Consider the following 14516-nt stretch of genomic DNA (forward strand, 5'->3'; position numbering starts at 1 on the left):
TAATGAAATAAATATACTCAACACTTAAAAACTTTTGTTTTTAATTTGTAGATTAAAACAAGCATTTCCATAACACAGTATAATAAAAAAGATGATTGCATATGAAACTGCAAATCTATTATGTACAATTTGCTAATCCTTTAGAAAATAATGAAATTATCTCATAAATTTTTACTTTCTTCTCCTACATTCCTTGCCTTAGAAATGGCTACCATTAGACACAGTATGTTAAAATTGGCTGAATATTTTATATACTTTATTCTCTGTAGAGCCAATTTCAGTATTGTGCCTCTGAGTTACATCAGTTGTTGAAATTCTTTGACCTGGGTTCAAATTCCTCCTCTACTTATTAGCTATATGACCCCACACAAATCACTTATCACTTCCCAGCCTTAGTTATCCATTCAGTGGGGATAATAAGGGCACCTAAGTTCCATTATTGCAGTGAGGATCAAAAGCAATTACTTTATATAAGTACTTTAAAACGTTATATCTAAATAAATATTAGTTATTAGTCAGTATTCATCTATCTGTAATCACCTTACTAGCTCAATATATTACCCCTCTTAAGTCTTTATTTTACTTTTGAGAAGAATTTCATTAAGAAGGCAAGACCCAAAGAAATGAATCATTAATAGTGAAATTTCAGGTGCCACAGCTGGAAGAAGATACTTTGGGGATAAGAGGGACCTTTTGGAATCCCTCAAATTATACTAATCAAGTAGTATGGTAGTCATAGATAAAATGGAGTCTTAGCATTGAGAAGTGAGTTCACATCTAGTTGGAATCACAACCCACAAAAAAAGTTCTGAACTTCTCATACATCTTCTAGCTCCTTACCAAAGACTAATAGTTAAAGCAAAGCTTAAACAATGGTTCAGGTCCATTCAGTCAGTATGGGATCCAGGGGCAAAGCAAGGAAGAGACAGGACAAATTGCAACCTATGAATAGTTACAAGTGCTCCTTGGCGGGTAGTATTAGCAGCCCTGTAGGCTGTTGCCTACAGCTGGGCAGACTTGTTGGTACATTCTATCTGCCAGTCTTCAAACTACCAGCCCAGATGCTTGAGAAAGACCTGAAAGTCCAAATTCCATTGAAACTAATCATTGTTTAAAGTAAGCAGTTGTCACCTGTGCCTCAGCTCCCACACATGCAAATAAGAAATTCTAACATTATCATCCTTTGGGGGAACATCAGATTTCTCAGGAAAATTTTGCTTCACAATTTGCTTTTGCCTAGTAGTTGATTTCAAGTGCCGCCCAATGAGACATGCAGCAGCAGCATGCCCATTGTGCAACTTGGTAGCCATGATCCCAGTCAGAAATAGAATAGGTGTATACAGCAGATCACTTTGGTTCAGTTCATAAGTCCTCCCATACTCCTCTCTAATCTCATAGTCTCTATCTTCTCCATCATTTTTCATGGCTCAGTTACATTCCAAGACACTGAAGTATCACAATTTGTTTGACCATTCCCATTGGATGGGCATCTATTTAGTTATTCAGAAAAAGTAGTGAAACAAAGCAGTTCTGTGAATATAATTCTATGTCCTAAAGTGATAATTTGGCATTGATAAATATTTAGATTTTCTTCCTTTATAAAAACAAAATAAAAAAATCTTAGTCAATAATACAGCTATATAAGGATTTGTGCCCTCCTTCCACATTTAATAATTTTAGAAATGATCATTATCTGTCCTAAAAGCACTCCCTAGGGGCTGCTAGGTGGCACAGTGGATAGAGCACCAGCCCTTGGAGTCAGGAGTACCTGAGTTCAAATCCAGCCTCAGACACTTAATAATTATAGCTGTGTGGCCTTGGGCAAGCCACTTAACCCCATTTGCCTTGAAAAAAACCTAAAAAAAAAAGCAATCCCAAAAGAAGTCTTCCTGAGTCTAACTAGCATTTTACCCTTTCTCCACCTAGTTGTCTATGAATATGAAAGCATATATTGCTATAACTGTTTGTTGTATTGGTTAGTTATGTTGAACTATTTTTCTTCTCTAGTCTTTTTTATTCTTCACTCCTTGGTGTGCCTACAGGGAGATGTGTCAGTCAGGTTATTAACATTTATTAATAAATAATTGTGCTAATGTGTATTTTTGGAAATGAAAGTGATATAAAACAAAATGCCATTTAAAATTTTTAAAGAATTATTTTCACAATTCAAAACACTTTCCTAATTACAATTCTGCAGCCTACTAAATGTAAGGAGAACAAGTTCTGTCCTTTTGTGAAATTACGTTGAAACTCTAGCAAGTCATGTGTGCTACTGCTAAAGCAGGGTATGGTAAATTTTCTTCCATAAAGTAAACATTTACATAAACTCTTGAGGAGCTACAACAACTGTGTTCCTTCTTCTGAAAGAAGGAACTTGATTACAATGGCTTACATATGACCAGAAACCATACTTTCACTGAAAACAAAATCTGATTTTTCTCATTTCTCCCAACTGGGAGTGATGGGTAATCGTGCCAGAAGAAGGTAGGTTGAACAAAACAGGGAGTGTTTTGCCTGAAGGAGAGGTGACTTGGGGCAGACAAGATAACTAACTGTCTTCAAATATTTGAAGGTCTAGCGCATAGGGCAAGGATTCAACTTGTTTGACTTGACCCTGGAAGGCAGACCTGTGAGCAATGCATGTAAGTTTCAGAAAGAAAAAATTCGGCTTAGTGTAAGGAAAACAAAACAAAACAAAACCCTTAAGCATCCGAGATATGAAAAAAAAATAGATCTATCCCCAATTGGAATGAATTGTCTCAGAGGGAGAGATGTTACAAGATATCCTTACTTTGGTAGTTTTCTAAGCAGAAACTGAAGGATAATTTGCCACAAATATGGAAGGAGAATTAGGCTAGAAAGAATGAGCTGAGGTCCTTTCTAATAATAAGATTCTATTAATTCATTATATTTTAATGACCTGGAGGCAGAACAAAGGAGAAGGCCAAATAAGCAGGAATAGGCTGGGAAAAAAATCTGTTGGAAGTAGTGGGGCACCAAGAAAGGAGAACTGGTCTGAAGTCATGGGTGTTGAATTAGAATTCAAGCCCTGCCACTTACTTTGAGAGTAACCTTGGAGCTGTTTAACCTTTCTGACCATCAGTTTCCTTATCTATAAAATAAGGGGGTTGGATTAAATGATTTCTAAGATGTCTTCTATCTGGAAACCTGTTATCCATTTGTAATGTATAATCTTTAAAAGTTATGTGTGGGATAAGATGAAAGGTAACTTTGATTTTGAAAACTTTGGATTTTGAAGAAAAATCTACTTTCTCACCATTATTCTAAATTACCAAGTTGAATTTTTGTGAAGATTTTGTTTGAAAAAAAAAAGCAATTACAATATTAACATCCTTGATGTTAGCCTACCCAGCTAACGTTTATATGTATTAAAAAAGCACTATTTATCCTGGTATATACTTCATAAGGAAATCAGATGAAAGCAAAGAAAGACTATATAAAAGAATATTTTTTAAGAAAGACTATATGGACAACTAATGGACAACTTCAATTTTTGGAAAAATAGGGATGTCAAAAGGAATTAACTTTATTCCTCTACCAAGAAAAGTCTTATCAAAATAAACTTGATAACTCAAGTTTTAAAAATCTATTTAGCAAGAAAAGAGGACAAAAAAATTCTACAAAATAGAGATCTCTTTTGATCATTTGGATGGAGACATACGATGTGGATTTGTCCCTTTAACTTTCCTTCAAGCATGAGCATTAAGTTATGTTATGGTTTATAGCTTCCAATACATCCAGTTGACAGACACAGAATATCCCCTTTCGTGAAGCTCTGTTCTCAGGTTTGGCAGCATATCATCACCAAGGTACCAATTGCTGACAAAATGATTTTTTATATGTGAGAGGCACAGCATTATATGATCCTTGGGCTATAGGAGATGCCAAATGCAGAATGGCTGATGAGCCAAATTTCCAGGATTGTCTCACTCAATCCATTGTTCTTGAAGGGACGGATCACATCCTGTATCCGCATGCATTCTACAACTCAGCCTCCTGCAGAGCACTTGACTGTACATGCAGAGCATTTTTGTATGAGATGCTAGGCAGCCTGGTGAACACATGTGTGCATATTTATTTATTCTCTAAGGTCCAAACTGGATTGGAAATATTCAGCTTGGAGTAGTATGTGTACCATATTCACAATTAAAACAATTTGGAAATTGAATCACTTATACATTCAATTCCTGATTATCTAGCTATGGATTATCCACTTTTTGGATTATCTATGAAAAAGTATTATTTCTTGCTGGCTTCTCTTTTTGTTATCCAAGACATCTGTAGGATAACATTCATCTCTTTCCCAGATAGGTTTTGGGAACTGAAGGCATATCTAATTTTAATTTCAATAATTAATCAATGAATGAACAAGAAACATATTATGCAATTTTTATGTGCTAGATGTGATGTTTAAAAAGCTCAGAAGATATCATTTCTGGGTAATCATTTTATTAACCATGGTAGAATATTATCCATAAAATGGCTCAGTGATACTTGGAATGCCAAAGACAATCATCCTGGTGGGTTAACAGTTTATATACTCTTGGAAGAGTGGGTGTTCCTGAGCATGGCAATCAACTCTGACTGGTTAATTAATGAGAGATAATGATTATTGTAATGAGAGATGGAACTATTCTAATAATGGACTAGGGGATGTGATTTTGATTACTTCATTTACTTCCAATCACCCCAATCACAGGGAAATCTAGACAAAGAATTTACCTCCATTGACTGGAGAAGAGCACAATGGGCTTCCCCAAATGGGTGTGGTCTGAACAAGATTGTTAAGAAAGTTAATCCAATCTCACTATTAGCAATGTCTCTCAGAGACTGAACTATCTACAGGTTTCAGAAAAAGTCTGGTTCTAATTTAGTAATTGATTATTAATTATTAAATGATTATTAATAATCATTTCTCTAGTGACACAATGCTAGATGGTAGGGATGAAGAAGTCCCTGCCCTAAGTTTATAGTCTATCAGAGGAAACAACATGAATATAAAGAAGCCTGTATAAAATAAATAGAAGATCCATTTATGGGGGTACTGACAGTTGGGGGATCAGGAAAGACTTTATATAAAAGATGATGCTGGAGCAGGGTTTTTAAGGCAACAAGGGAAAATTAAAAGATCATTGTGGTGGGATTCCATCGCAAGTACTAGGGATGGCCAATGAAAATGGCAGTATAGGATCTTAAAAGTTAACCAGAGAAACTTATATTTGTTCCTAGAGAGAATGTCAAACTATTGAAATTTATTTAGTGGGAAAGTGAAGTAGACATTGGAACCTGGACCTTGGTAAAAATCACTTTGGTGGCATGTGGAGGAAGGGATTGGAGTTGGAAGACACTTGGGCAGGAGACTAATTAGGGTGCTATTACAGTTTAGGTGAGAAATCATGAGGATCTGTACAATGTGTAAATAAAAGGAAGATGGATACAAGAAATCTGGAGATAGAAACAAGAAGATTGGAGAAATGATTAGATGTGTGAGGTGAGAGAAAGTGAGGAATCAATGATCATGTCAAGGTGGTGTAGATGGCTCCCTATAAGGATAGTGATAAAACGATACGGGCAATGTCTTTTGATTCAGGTGTAAATTGGATTTAAGTGAGGCAGAGTTCTCTTCACTCTCTCTTCCAGTCTTTTCATACCAGTGGCAGAACAGAGTCAAGACAACTGGTCGACTCAAGACATCATGGATGACCTTGGCATCATTGATGTCCAACCAAGCCCTAACCATTTCCTAGGGCCTGCTTTAGCTGCCTTCATGGCCACTGGAAATAATTGTTTTCATTTACCCATTCCACCAGGGGAAGTCTTTACATGCTTGGGGTAGACATCCCCCTAATTCACCAATGAGTTTGAGACTCCCCTCTTTATGTATTTTTATTGGATTTTTTTTTATTTTACTGAAAGAATAGTAGTAACCTCAACAGACAGGCAAGTTTGGAAGAGCAGTGAGTTTCAGTGGAATTATATATATATATATATACCCAGATATATCCCCAGATATAGCTTGAGATATCTAATTTGAAATAACCAATAGATAGTTTACAATAACACACTGAAACTCAGGAGAGAAAACTGAATATATAGATCATTAAGTCATCTGCATGGAGATGATAATTGAGATCATGGGCAATAAGAAAGGGATAGAAGCGGGTCCAGGACAGAGCCAGGGGTACAGGTGATTACAGATGATTAATCAGCAAAGGAGACTGAGGAGTTATCAGACAGATAGGAGAACCAAGAGGGTAAAATACTATAAGAAGAGACTCTGTAGGAGGAGGTGACCAACAATGTCAAATGCTACAAAGAGGTCAACTTAATTATTCACTGGGCCTATCTACCCTTAGGAGATGATGAGTCTTATATGCAAAGAATAGCAAGAAATCCAGTGTCATTGGATTATGTAATATGTGGTGGGAAGAAAATTTAGCTCCTGATGGTAAAGGCTGGAACTTTACCCTTTACCCTTCTTCCTAGATTCAGTGATGGAGAAATCAGGTTCATTCTTTGTTCTTTTTCTTTTCTTTTTGTTTTTAGGTTTTTGCAAGGCAAATGGAGTTAAGTGGCTTGCCCAAGGCCACACAGCTAGGTAATTATTAAGTGTCTGAGACAGGATTTGAACCCAGGTACTCCTGACTCTAGGGCCGGTGCTTTATCCACTGTGCCACCTAGCCACCCCATCATTCTTCGTTCTCAAAGAGAACCAATGACATCAGGAGGGTGAGGTCTTGACTTGCAAGTAAACTGGATTTGAGGCAGAGCTAGGCAAGGTGATCAGTCTCACTCTCCCCTTCAGTCATCTGAGTCTGGTGAGGGTTCTGGATGCAGTGGGAGACCTTGGCCTTTTTAAGTTAAGGTCTTTCTCAGATCTCAGTTTGTCTAGGGCATTCACTGAGTAAGAATGGAGGCAAATATTCTCAAAATAATCGATCTGGGAGAAGACCCTCAGAATTTCTGGTCAGAACCAAAAGCAACTATTTACTTAACTTATTTTGAGTCTTCAAAACTCAAGTAACTATGTGAGGTTTGGACTAGGACTCAATTATTGGCCAACCAGTGAGAGTTCAAGGATTTGGTTTTCTAGAGCTATTTTTTAAGAAATCATAAATGAAAAATTACATGAGATAGAAGAGTTAATTGTCCCAATAAAAAAACAACCAAAACAAAAACATGATAGAATAAATGAATAGTGAAGAAAAAAAATCTACTCTCCCCAAATCCAAAAACTATAAACATTCAAAATTTATATTCCTTTTGATAGAGCACCCACATATAAGGGTATGACTCCCCACATGGACAGGAGAAAAGGAAGAGGAGCAGAGGAAGATGAAGAGGAAGAGGAGGAGATAGATAGCATCATTGCCCAGCTGGAATTGGCTGCTTGGGTCCCTGGGGCGGGGGTGGGGGGGAATAGCTATTACTCTCCTCAGATAGTTGTTTCTCAAAGAGCTCCAAAGACACCAGGAGAGTAAAGTCTTGACTTGCAAATGAACTGGATTTAAATGAGGTAGAGCTGTGTAGTCTTAGTCTCACTCTCTCCCAGTCTAGGCCAGGGGTCTTACTTAGTGTTAGGGAAAGCCTCTATCCACTTGTGGTGGTCATGGATGAAATGAGGTGTTTTCAAAGAATTCTAGTTTATATATGGATTGAACTAGATATCTTCTGGGGTTTTTTTCTCTCTGAGATTTTGTGGGTCGATTTCTTGTCTTTTCCATGATAACCAAAAGCAATACAAATTTGGAACATAAACACATTTGCAAAATGTCACAACAGTGGAGAATAGTGCAATGCTAGGAACAGCAAACTTCATAAAACAGTGAAAAGCAATGGGAGCAATTCTGTTATGTTTTAATGATCTTAAAAGAAGAAAGGGAAGTGTGGGGAAAAAGGAATACCCTAGGACCTGAGGGAAAGGAAAATAAAAAATATAATGGAGAGCCACATAGAGTAGGGAATGTAAGTAAATTATGCCTTATTACTCATGAGGACTTATGTGCAAAAAGGCAATGGAATATATAATTTAATACATGCTTAAGTGAAAAAGGAAGTAAGCTCTGTATGGGGCAAGAGCAAGAGAGGATAGAACAAAAGCCTGGGTGTTGTATCAGTTCTAATAGAGTATTAAAAGGTCTAGAAGAAAACCTTGGGAACCATGGGCAGGTCTTCTGCAGTGGATTTATGGCAGGACACAGAAATATTCATGTCAATGGGTTCATGGATCCATTGAAATCTGGAAGTAAACCAATTTGGATATATTACCCCATGAACTTACCTAGTCTTCCTTGAATTCATTTTTATTTTCAATCTTTACTATCTCTTGGAATAGTGCATTCCATAAACATAGACTTAAAAAGTAACATTTCCTTTTATTATAATAAAACGAATTTCTTCATTCAATCCTCAAGGGATGACTTTTAGTAAAAGCCTTTGTGAACTTGGCAAACAATTCATAGACATACCTTTTATGATTATAAATGTTTTGGCCTTAGTCTTAGCTTTCATCTTTCTATGGAGGTCCCTTCATTTTCTGGGTAATTTTAGTTGCATGTTTCTGCATCAGTTCTTGAGGAGCAACCAGATATGAAGAATGAGAGTAGAAGCATATTATTAGATCTAGCAGCCAGATGAACAATTCTTTTTTTCTCCAAAATGTGAAAAAAAGAGAATGTGATACTAATTTCACATTCATGTGCCAAAGCAACTTTCTGTAATACCTGGATACATATGAGGTAATTTTTAGATTCTTACATTCTTTCAAGAATTATATTTGGTACAAAAAAAAAAGAATTATATTTGGTACAAATATCCAGCTCCTGGACAAGGAGAACATTTTTATGATTTTTCTTAACCATCCAGGAATCCTAGGGAGAAAGGAAAATCCTAAAATTCATTATGTATACAATGCCAAATAAACAACTGAAAAGTGGGAAAAAAAAATCCAACCTATTATTTACTTTTTCTAAACCATGTAAATGATCAAAGTTTCTTCAGTGAATGGACTGATTACTTTCATTCCTAGAGTGTTCATCCACGGAAAAACACATTATTGAAATGTTTATATTTGTATCTAAACATAAATACAAACTAGTTTAAAATATTTACATACTCATTATCTCAGAACTGTTAAATGGAGAATGTAAATAGACTACATTGTATTAATTTTTAAATTTGCTGGTCTGGATCTCACAAGTCATTCCCAATCATCCTTTGCTCTACTCCTAAGGGGGGTCATTCTCTTTTATAGTAGCAAATTCTCCAGTGTCTTTAAGGATATGACTTTATTTTTCACAGTAAGAATCTTGAATCTCCATCAATTACTTTTTCTGTGATATTTTTAAGGTTTATAAAAACAGATGTTTCTTATTCAAAGAAAAGTGGCATGTGTGGAGAGGGGAGAGAGAAGAAAGGAAAGAAAAAGAAAAGAAAAAAAGAAATTTAGGAAGAAAAAAACCCTGAAGAAATAGTATTCTGCTTGAGAGGATAAAAATGAAACTTTTTTAGGTTTTTGTAAATGAAACTTTTAATGGAGATGGAGCTTTAATTCGTATTAATTTTGTTTAAATGTTTAATTTTAAAAAAGTCCCAAGACCATGAGTTTAAAACAAGAAAGAATATATTTATGCAATACTATTAACTCTCTATACACAAGATAAACATATATTTCAAATGCCTTTTGTTTTTAACCATAGTCATCAATATTACAGTTATTTCCATTTTCCCAAAACACAAAAATGAATGACTATATTTGTTTTGTTTACATGACTAAAATAAACATATTTAAATTATAAACAATTAATGAGTGGTTCTTTTTGTTTGCAGAGTCCACTCTTTTAAGGCTTAATTCCAGAAAGTTTGTAGCTTCTGTGAGGACACCTACAAAATCAGCTATTTTTTAAAATATATTTTTGGATTATATATATATATAAATACATACATATATATATATAAATATGTATTTATATAAAGTCCTCTCTATCTAGTTATATCCCCCAAAGTACTTAAAAAAAGATTATATGCAATTTTGGGGAAGTTATACATTAAGGAAACCAAGAAAATCTTGAAAACTTATTTTACTATTATAGTAAAAAAAAAAAACCTGGATTAATTGAAACACAATTAATCAGAACTTCAATTAGCCACTACTTTTAGAGGGTACGAGTCTCTATGTGACTTGTACCTGTTCAAACCACAAGACCTGTTCAAAATTCAAATAAACTCAAGAAAGAGGCTGTGGAAGACCTGAAGTCCAAGGCACTGCTGAGGTTGACTAGTTAACTGAAAGGATAACCAAAGTTAAGTCCCCTTACAAGGGTAGGGGAACTGAGTACCAACTAGGGAGGATAGGGGAAAAAGGAAAGGGACCAGAGTCAAAAATGAAGGAAAGCAAGGAAGTTGAAACTAGGAGTGGCAAGGATGGAAAATGTGGATAAATTAAGAGAAAATTGTGCTCAGTGGTCACAGCTTCTATATGTTCTTCACTCATTTACTAAAATGAGATAAAACCATAAGAAAGATGTGTTTCAAAAACTTGTTAAGGGAAGTAATCTCTGAGGCAAGGAAATCATTCTTCAATCCTCAAGCCTTCCAGTTAATTGAGGATTAGTGGGTATGGCTTCTTTTTCAAGCATTTCACCATGTTCAGTATAAAACTGATAAAGGATTCCCCACCCTTGCTAATCCTCCGATAGTTAAGATAAATCTAAAAGATGAATGATTACAGTGAATACCTGTCTGGGCTCTCTGAAATTAGATAAGTAGATTCTTAATTTGAGAAATCTTACATTTGTCTCCCTCATTCTGTAAAGAAAAATTGTAAAATGAAACAAACCTCCCTAAGTACTTTTGACTTTGCACCTTGAAGTGATATCTAAAGCTAAAGTTTTTGTCTTTGTCATATATAAAGTCCTTCAAATGCACATGTATTCAAAATGACTCTAAAGCACAAATTATTTCTGTTACATTTTCTTCCACCCTCTGGGACTATTTTATAATAAGGACATGTAATAAGTGTAAACTTATAAACATCAAAAAGAAAAGATGAGACTTCAAGTGGCAACTTCACATAACATTCAAGTAATAGAATCCCTGATGCTAACTGAAAATAATATATACATTTGAGACAGTTAAAAAGTCTAAGTATGAAAGGTTTCTTATGTCAGCTTTGGTTTGAAGTCTGTGAGGCACAATCACCTGGTTGACTCCTTTGATTTGTTTGAAAAACAACAAAAAAAATCAAACAGAAAAAACACAAGAACCATGGCATTTAAATAAAAATGAGAAATAATCTTGTTTTGTTAGCACTTAAAATTATTGGGTGAAATCAGAAAACATTTACATCAACTAACAACATATGGTACATAAATATATGTTTTTATGTTGAGGATAACAAAAATACAATCTAGTCACATAGTGCAAAATCACTGTTAAAAGCAGTCCATCTGCTCTTGGAGGATCCCATTAGAGCTTAATGATCTGGACATAATATTTCCATTCTTCTGAGATCATAGTGCTGTCTCAAAAACAATTAGACCTGAGGTCTGCTCATTTGAAGAGTTTTGAGTAACTTCTGGATAATTCTTCCTGAAGTACACCTGAAAAGAAAAACAGTTCAAATTTTAAAAAAAATCACTTTTTTAACCCATTTATGACTCATGTCATAGTTCCTAAGTCACTCTTTTCTGATCCTTTGGAAGATGTAGGTTTATAGCCCTTGTCTGACAAATCAAAATAGGTTCAATGGTTAGAGCAGAATTAAAAAAAAATCCAAAAACAGGTGTTAATTCTGCTGAAAAATCAATCCCATTAAAATCCTTACCAGGGTTAGCCTGAGCAACTTGTCAAAAGATCCACTTTAGTTCTGATATTCAGATTTATAGATGTTTTTATCATGACCTTAAACTGCTAAGTAAAATCATTTTTACTGGCTCAAAACACGGAGATAAATTAAAAACAGGATGACAAAAGAGGCTGTGAAATCTAGCTTCTGCACAAGGATTTCTCATTTTCACACATAAAATGAGCACAATGGATTTGGATGTTAATATCAGGTTGTAATCCCTATATTTTATAAACTATGATTGACAAGCATTGAAACTCCAGAGTATATGTATGAAATGTCCCCGGCGTTTAATTTGTGTAGTTATAGGGCCTATAGAAATGTGATCTGGGGATAGGGCACCACAATAATGAAAGGAGAAGCAAAGACTTGAACAATGACTCAACCAAGCAACTTCTCTAAAATGTAAGATGATACCAAATAATAGGACAGTTCTTTGCCAAGCCTTTGAGTTCTTGAATTCTACCAATTTCTAGCTGAACTAGAAGAGATACAGGTTTTCTGATAAATGTATAATCAGAACATAAAGGAAATGAAATGCTGTCAAGTCTCTCTGTTCCACAATCATCAGTTTTTAGCAGCTGTATCATATCTCTGTTCCTTGACAGATGCGCATAACAAAATGAAATAATGTCAAGACTTGTGTGCTCTTATCTAAAAATGTGTTTGGGTGAAAAAGGACTTCAAATGTAATTTTTTTTCCCCAAAGAAGAATGTGCAAAGTTTTGTTTGAGTCTTTAAAACTGAAAATGCACCATCTATCTGAGGCTGACAAGTGTCATGAGCCAGGGATCATATTCATACTATTCTTGGGGCCATTTTGTAAAACCTGACTACAAATGTATTTGTGGGCGCCATCAACAAAGTGATGGTTAGATATAATCGACTTTGCATGTGAGAGGAAAAAAATCTATTAAAACACTCGTGTATTATGTGTAGCTTTCTTTTTTCCCTGTTAATTTCAGTGCTACCCTAAGATACATCCTTACATATAAAAATACTGTATATTGAAATATCACTTAACAAGAAAAATGAAGGGAATTTTGCACTGAGGATTGAACACAACCTGGATAAAATCGATATATAGCATTTTTTGCTTGCAAAGGATTTAAAGCTATATTTTCTACTGAAAAGAAACTTCTTAGTTGAAGTGTCATCCTGGTTCCCCATCCCACCCTCCTCCCAAATGCTAATGCCTTTCCCATACAGGGTTCCCTGCTATTTCCTTTGCAACTGTTCTATATACCTATATGCATATTTGTTATTCCTCTATTAGAAAGAATGTGTACCAAGGGAAGACACTTTTCTTTCTGTCTTCATTTGTCTTACACTTAGTATAGCATTGAATAAATGCTTCATTTTTGATAAGCATAAAGTTCATACCAATTGTGGGGATTCATTTCATGGTTTTTAAAGCTATTCTGAGAAAGAGGGGCTTATTTTAATGGAGGCAAATTTTAAGCAGTTATGTTGTTTTATATAAATATATGCAGTAACATATATGTATGCACAAACACACACTCAAAAAGGGGTGACTTTTTTTCTAAAGAGAACTAACATGGACAAAAGAATAAATAATGAAACCATCCCTTTTTCCCAGAAGGGAAAATAACATATAGTTTATTCACAAAATATTGAGACTTTCAGGAGGGAACTCCTAAAAAACTAAGTATGCAATCATGACATTTTTTTAAATAACCATCTCAATATAAAAAGGGAATCATTAGACTTGGGTTCTAATATTAACTCTGTCACTACTTAGTTGTGTAACCTTAATCTCTTGTCACTTGCCTTCAGTTTTCTGACCAGTAAATGAAAGGATTGCATAGAAGAGTAACTGAGAGTTCTTTCTAATAGTCTATGATTCTAAAGTTACCTTAGAATTTGAGGCTGAAATGCTTCCTTTAAATAAAGAGCTAGCCTTGATCTGTCTCTGTCACCTCTCTAAAACAGTTGGTATGTGTTTATGTTATTCCTCTCTTAGAAAGGAAGTGCACCAAGGGGAAAGACTGTTTTTTTTTGGCAAGGCAATGGGGTTAGGTGACTTGCCCAAGGTCACACAGATAAGTAATTATTAAGTGTCTGAGAGTGGATTTAAACACAGGTACTCCTGACTCCAGGGCCAGTGCTCTACCCACTGTGCCACCTGGCTGCCCCGAGAGAGACTTATTTTATTTCTGTCTTTATATGTCTTTTTTTAAGTCTTTCTTTTAAAAAAACGAGACCCTAGGCAGTTTCTTAGATAAAGATTATATATCTCAAATATATAGAAATCTGAGTCTAATTTTAAGAATGAGTCATTCCCTAATTGATAAATGGATCAAGGAATCAAAGAAGAAATCAAAGCTACAGGTAGTCATATAAAAAATGTTCTAAATCATTAGAGAAATGCAAATTAAAACATCTTTGAGCGATCACCTCTAAGATTGGGGATTTTTGGAGAGGATATGGGAAAAGTTCAATACTACTACACTGTTGGTAGAGCTGTGAATTGATTCAACCATTTTGGAGAGCAATCTAGAATTATGACAATGAGTTATAAAATTGAGTATACCCTTTGACCAATAATACCACTATCAGGTCTGTTTCCCAAGGTAATCAGGGAAAATGGAAAAGAACCCATATATTCTAAAATAGTTAAAACAACTCT

The 14516-nt window shown here is 35.0% G+C and overlaps 1 protein-coding gene across 3 annotated transcripts in view; it reads right to left on the reverse strand.

Annotated features, from left to right (window-relative positions):
* Positions 1–9557: 9557 nt before the first annotated feature.
* The window catches only part of ABCC4 (ATP binding cassette subfamily C member 4 (PEL blood group)), a 273974-nt gene continuing 269015 nt past the window's right edge, over positions 9558–14516 (reverse strand). Inside the window, exon 31 of one of the 3 annotated variants that reach the window (XM_074191906.1) lies at positions 9558–11621. In XM_074191906.1, the coding sequence (XP_074048007.1) occupies positions 11532–11621 (90 nt within the window). In that variant the 3' untranslated portion in view covers positions 9558–11531. The remainder of the gene's footprint in view (positions 11622–14516) is intronic. The other 2 variants (XM_074191904.1, XM_074191905.1) reach the window with 2 other exon arrangements.

Source organism: Macrotis lagotis, chromosome 6 (genome assembly GCF_037893015.1).
Source record: "Macrotis lagotis isolate mMagLag1 chromosome 6, bilby.v1.9.chrom.fasta, whole genome shotgun sequence".
Lineage (NCBI taxonomy): Eukaryota > Metazoa > Chordata > Mammalia > Peramelemorphia > Peramelidae > Macrotis > Macrotis lagotis.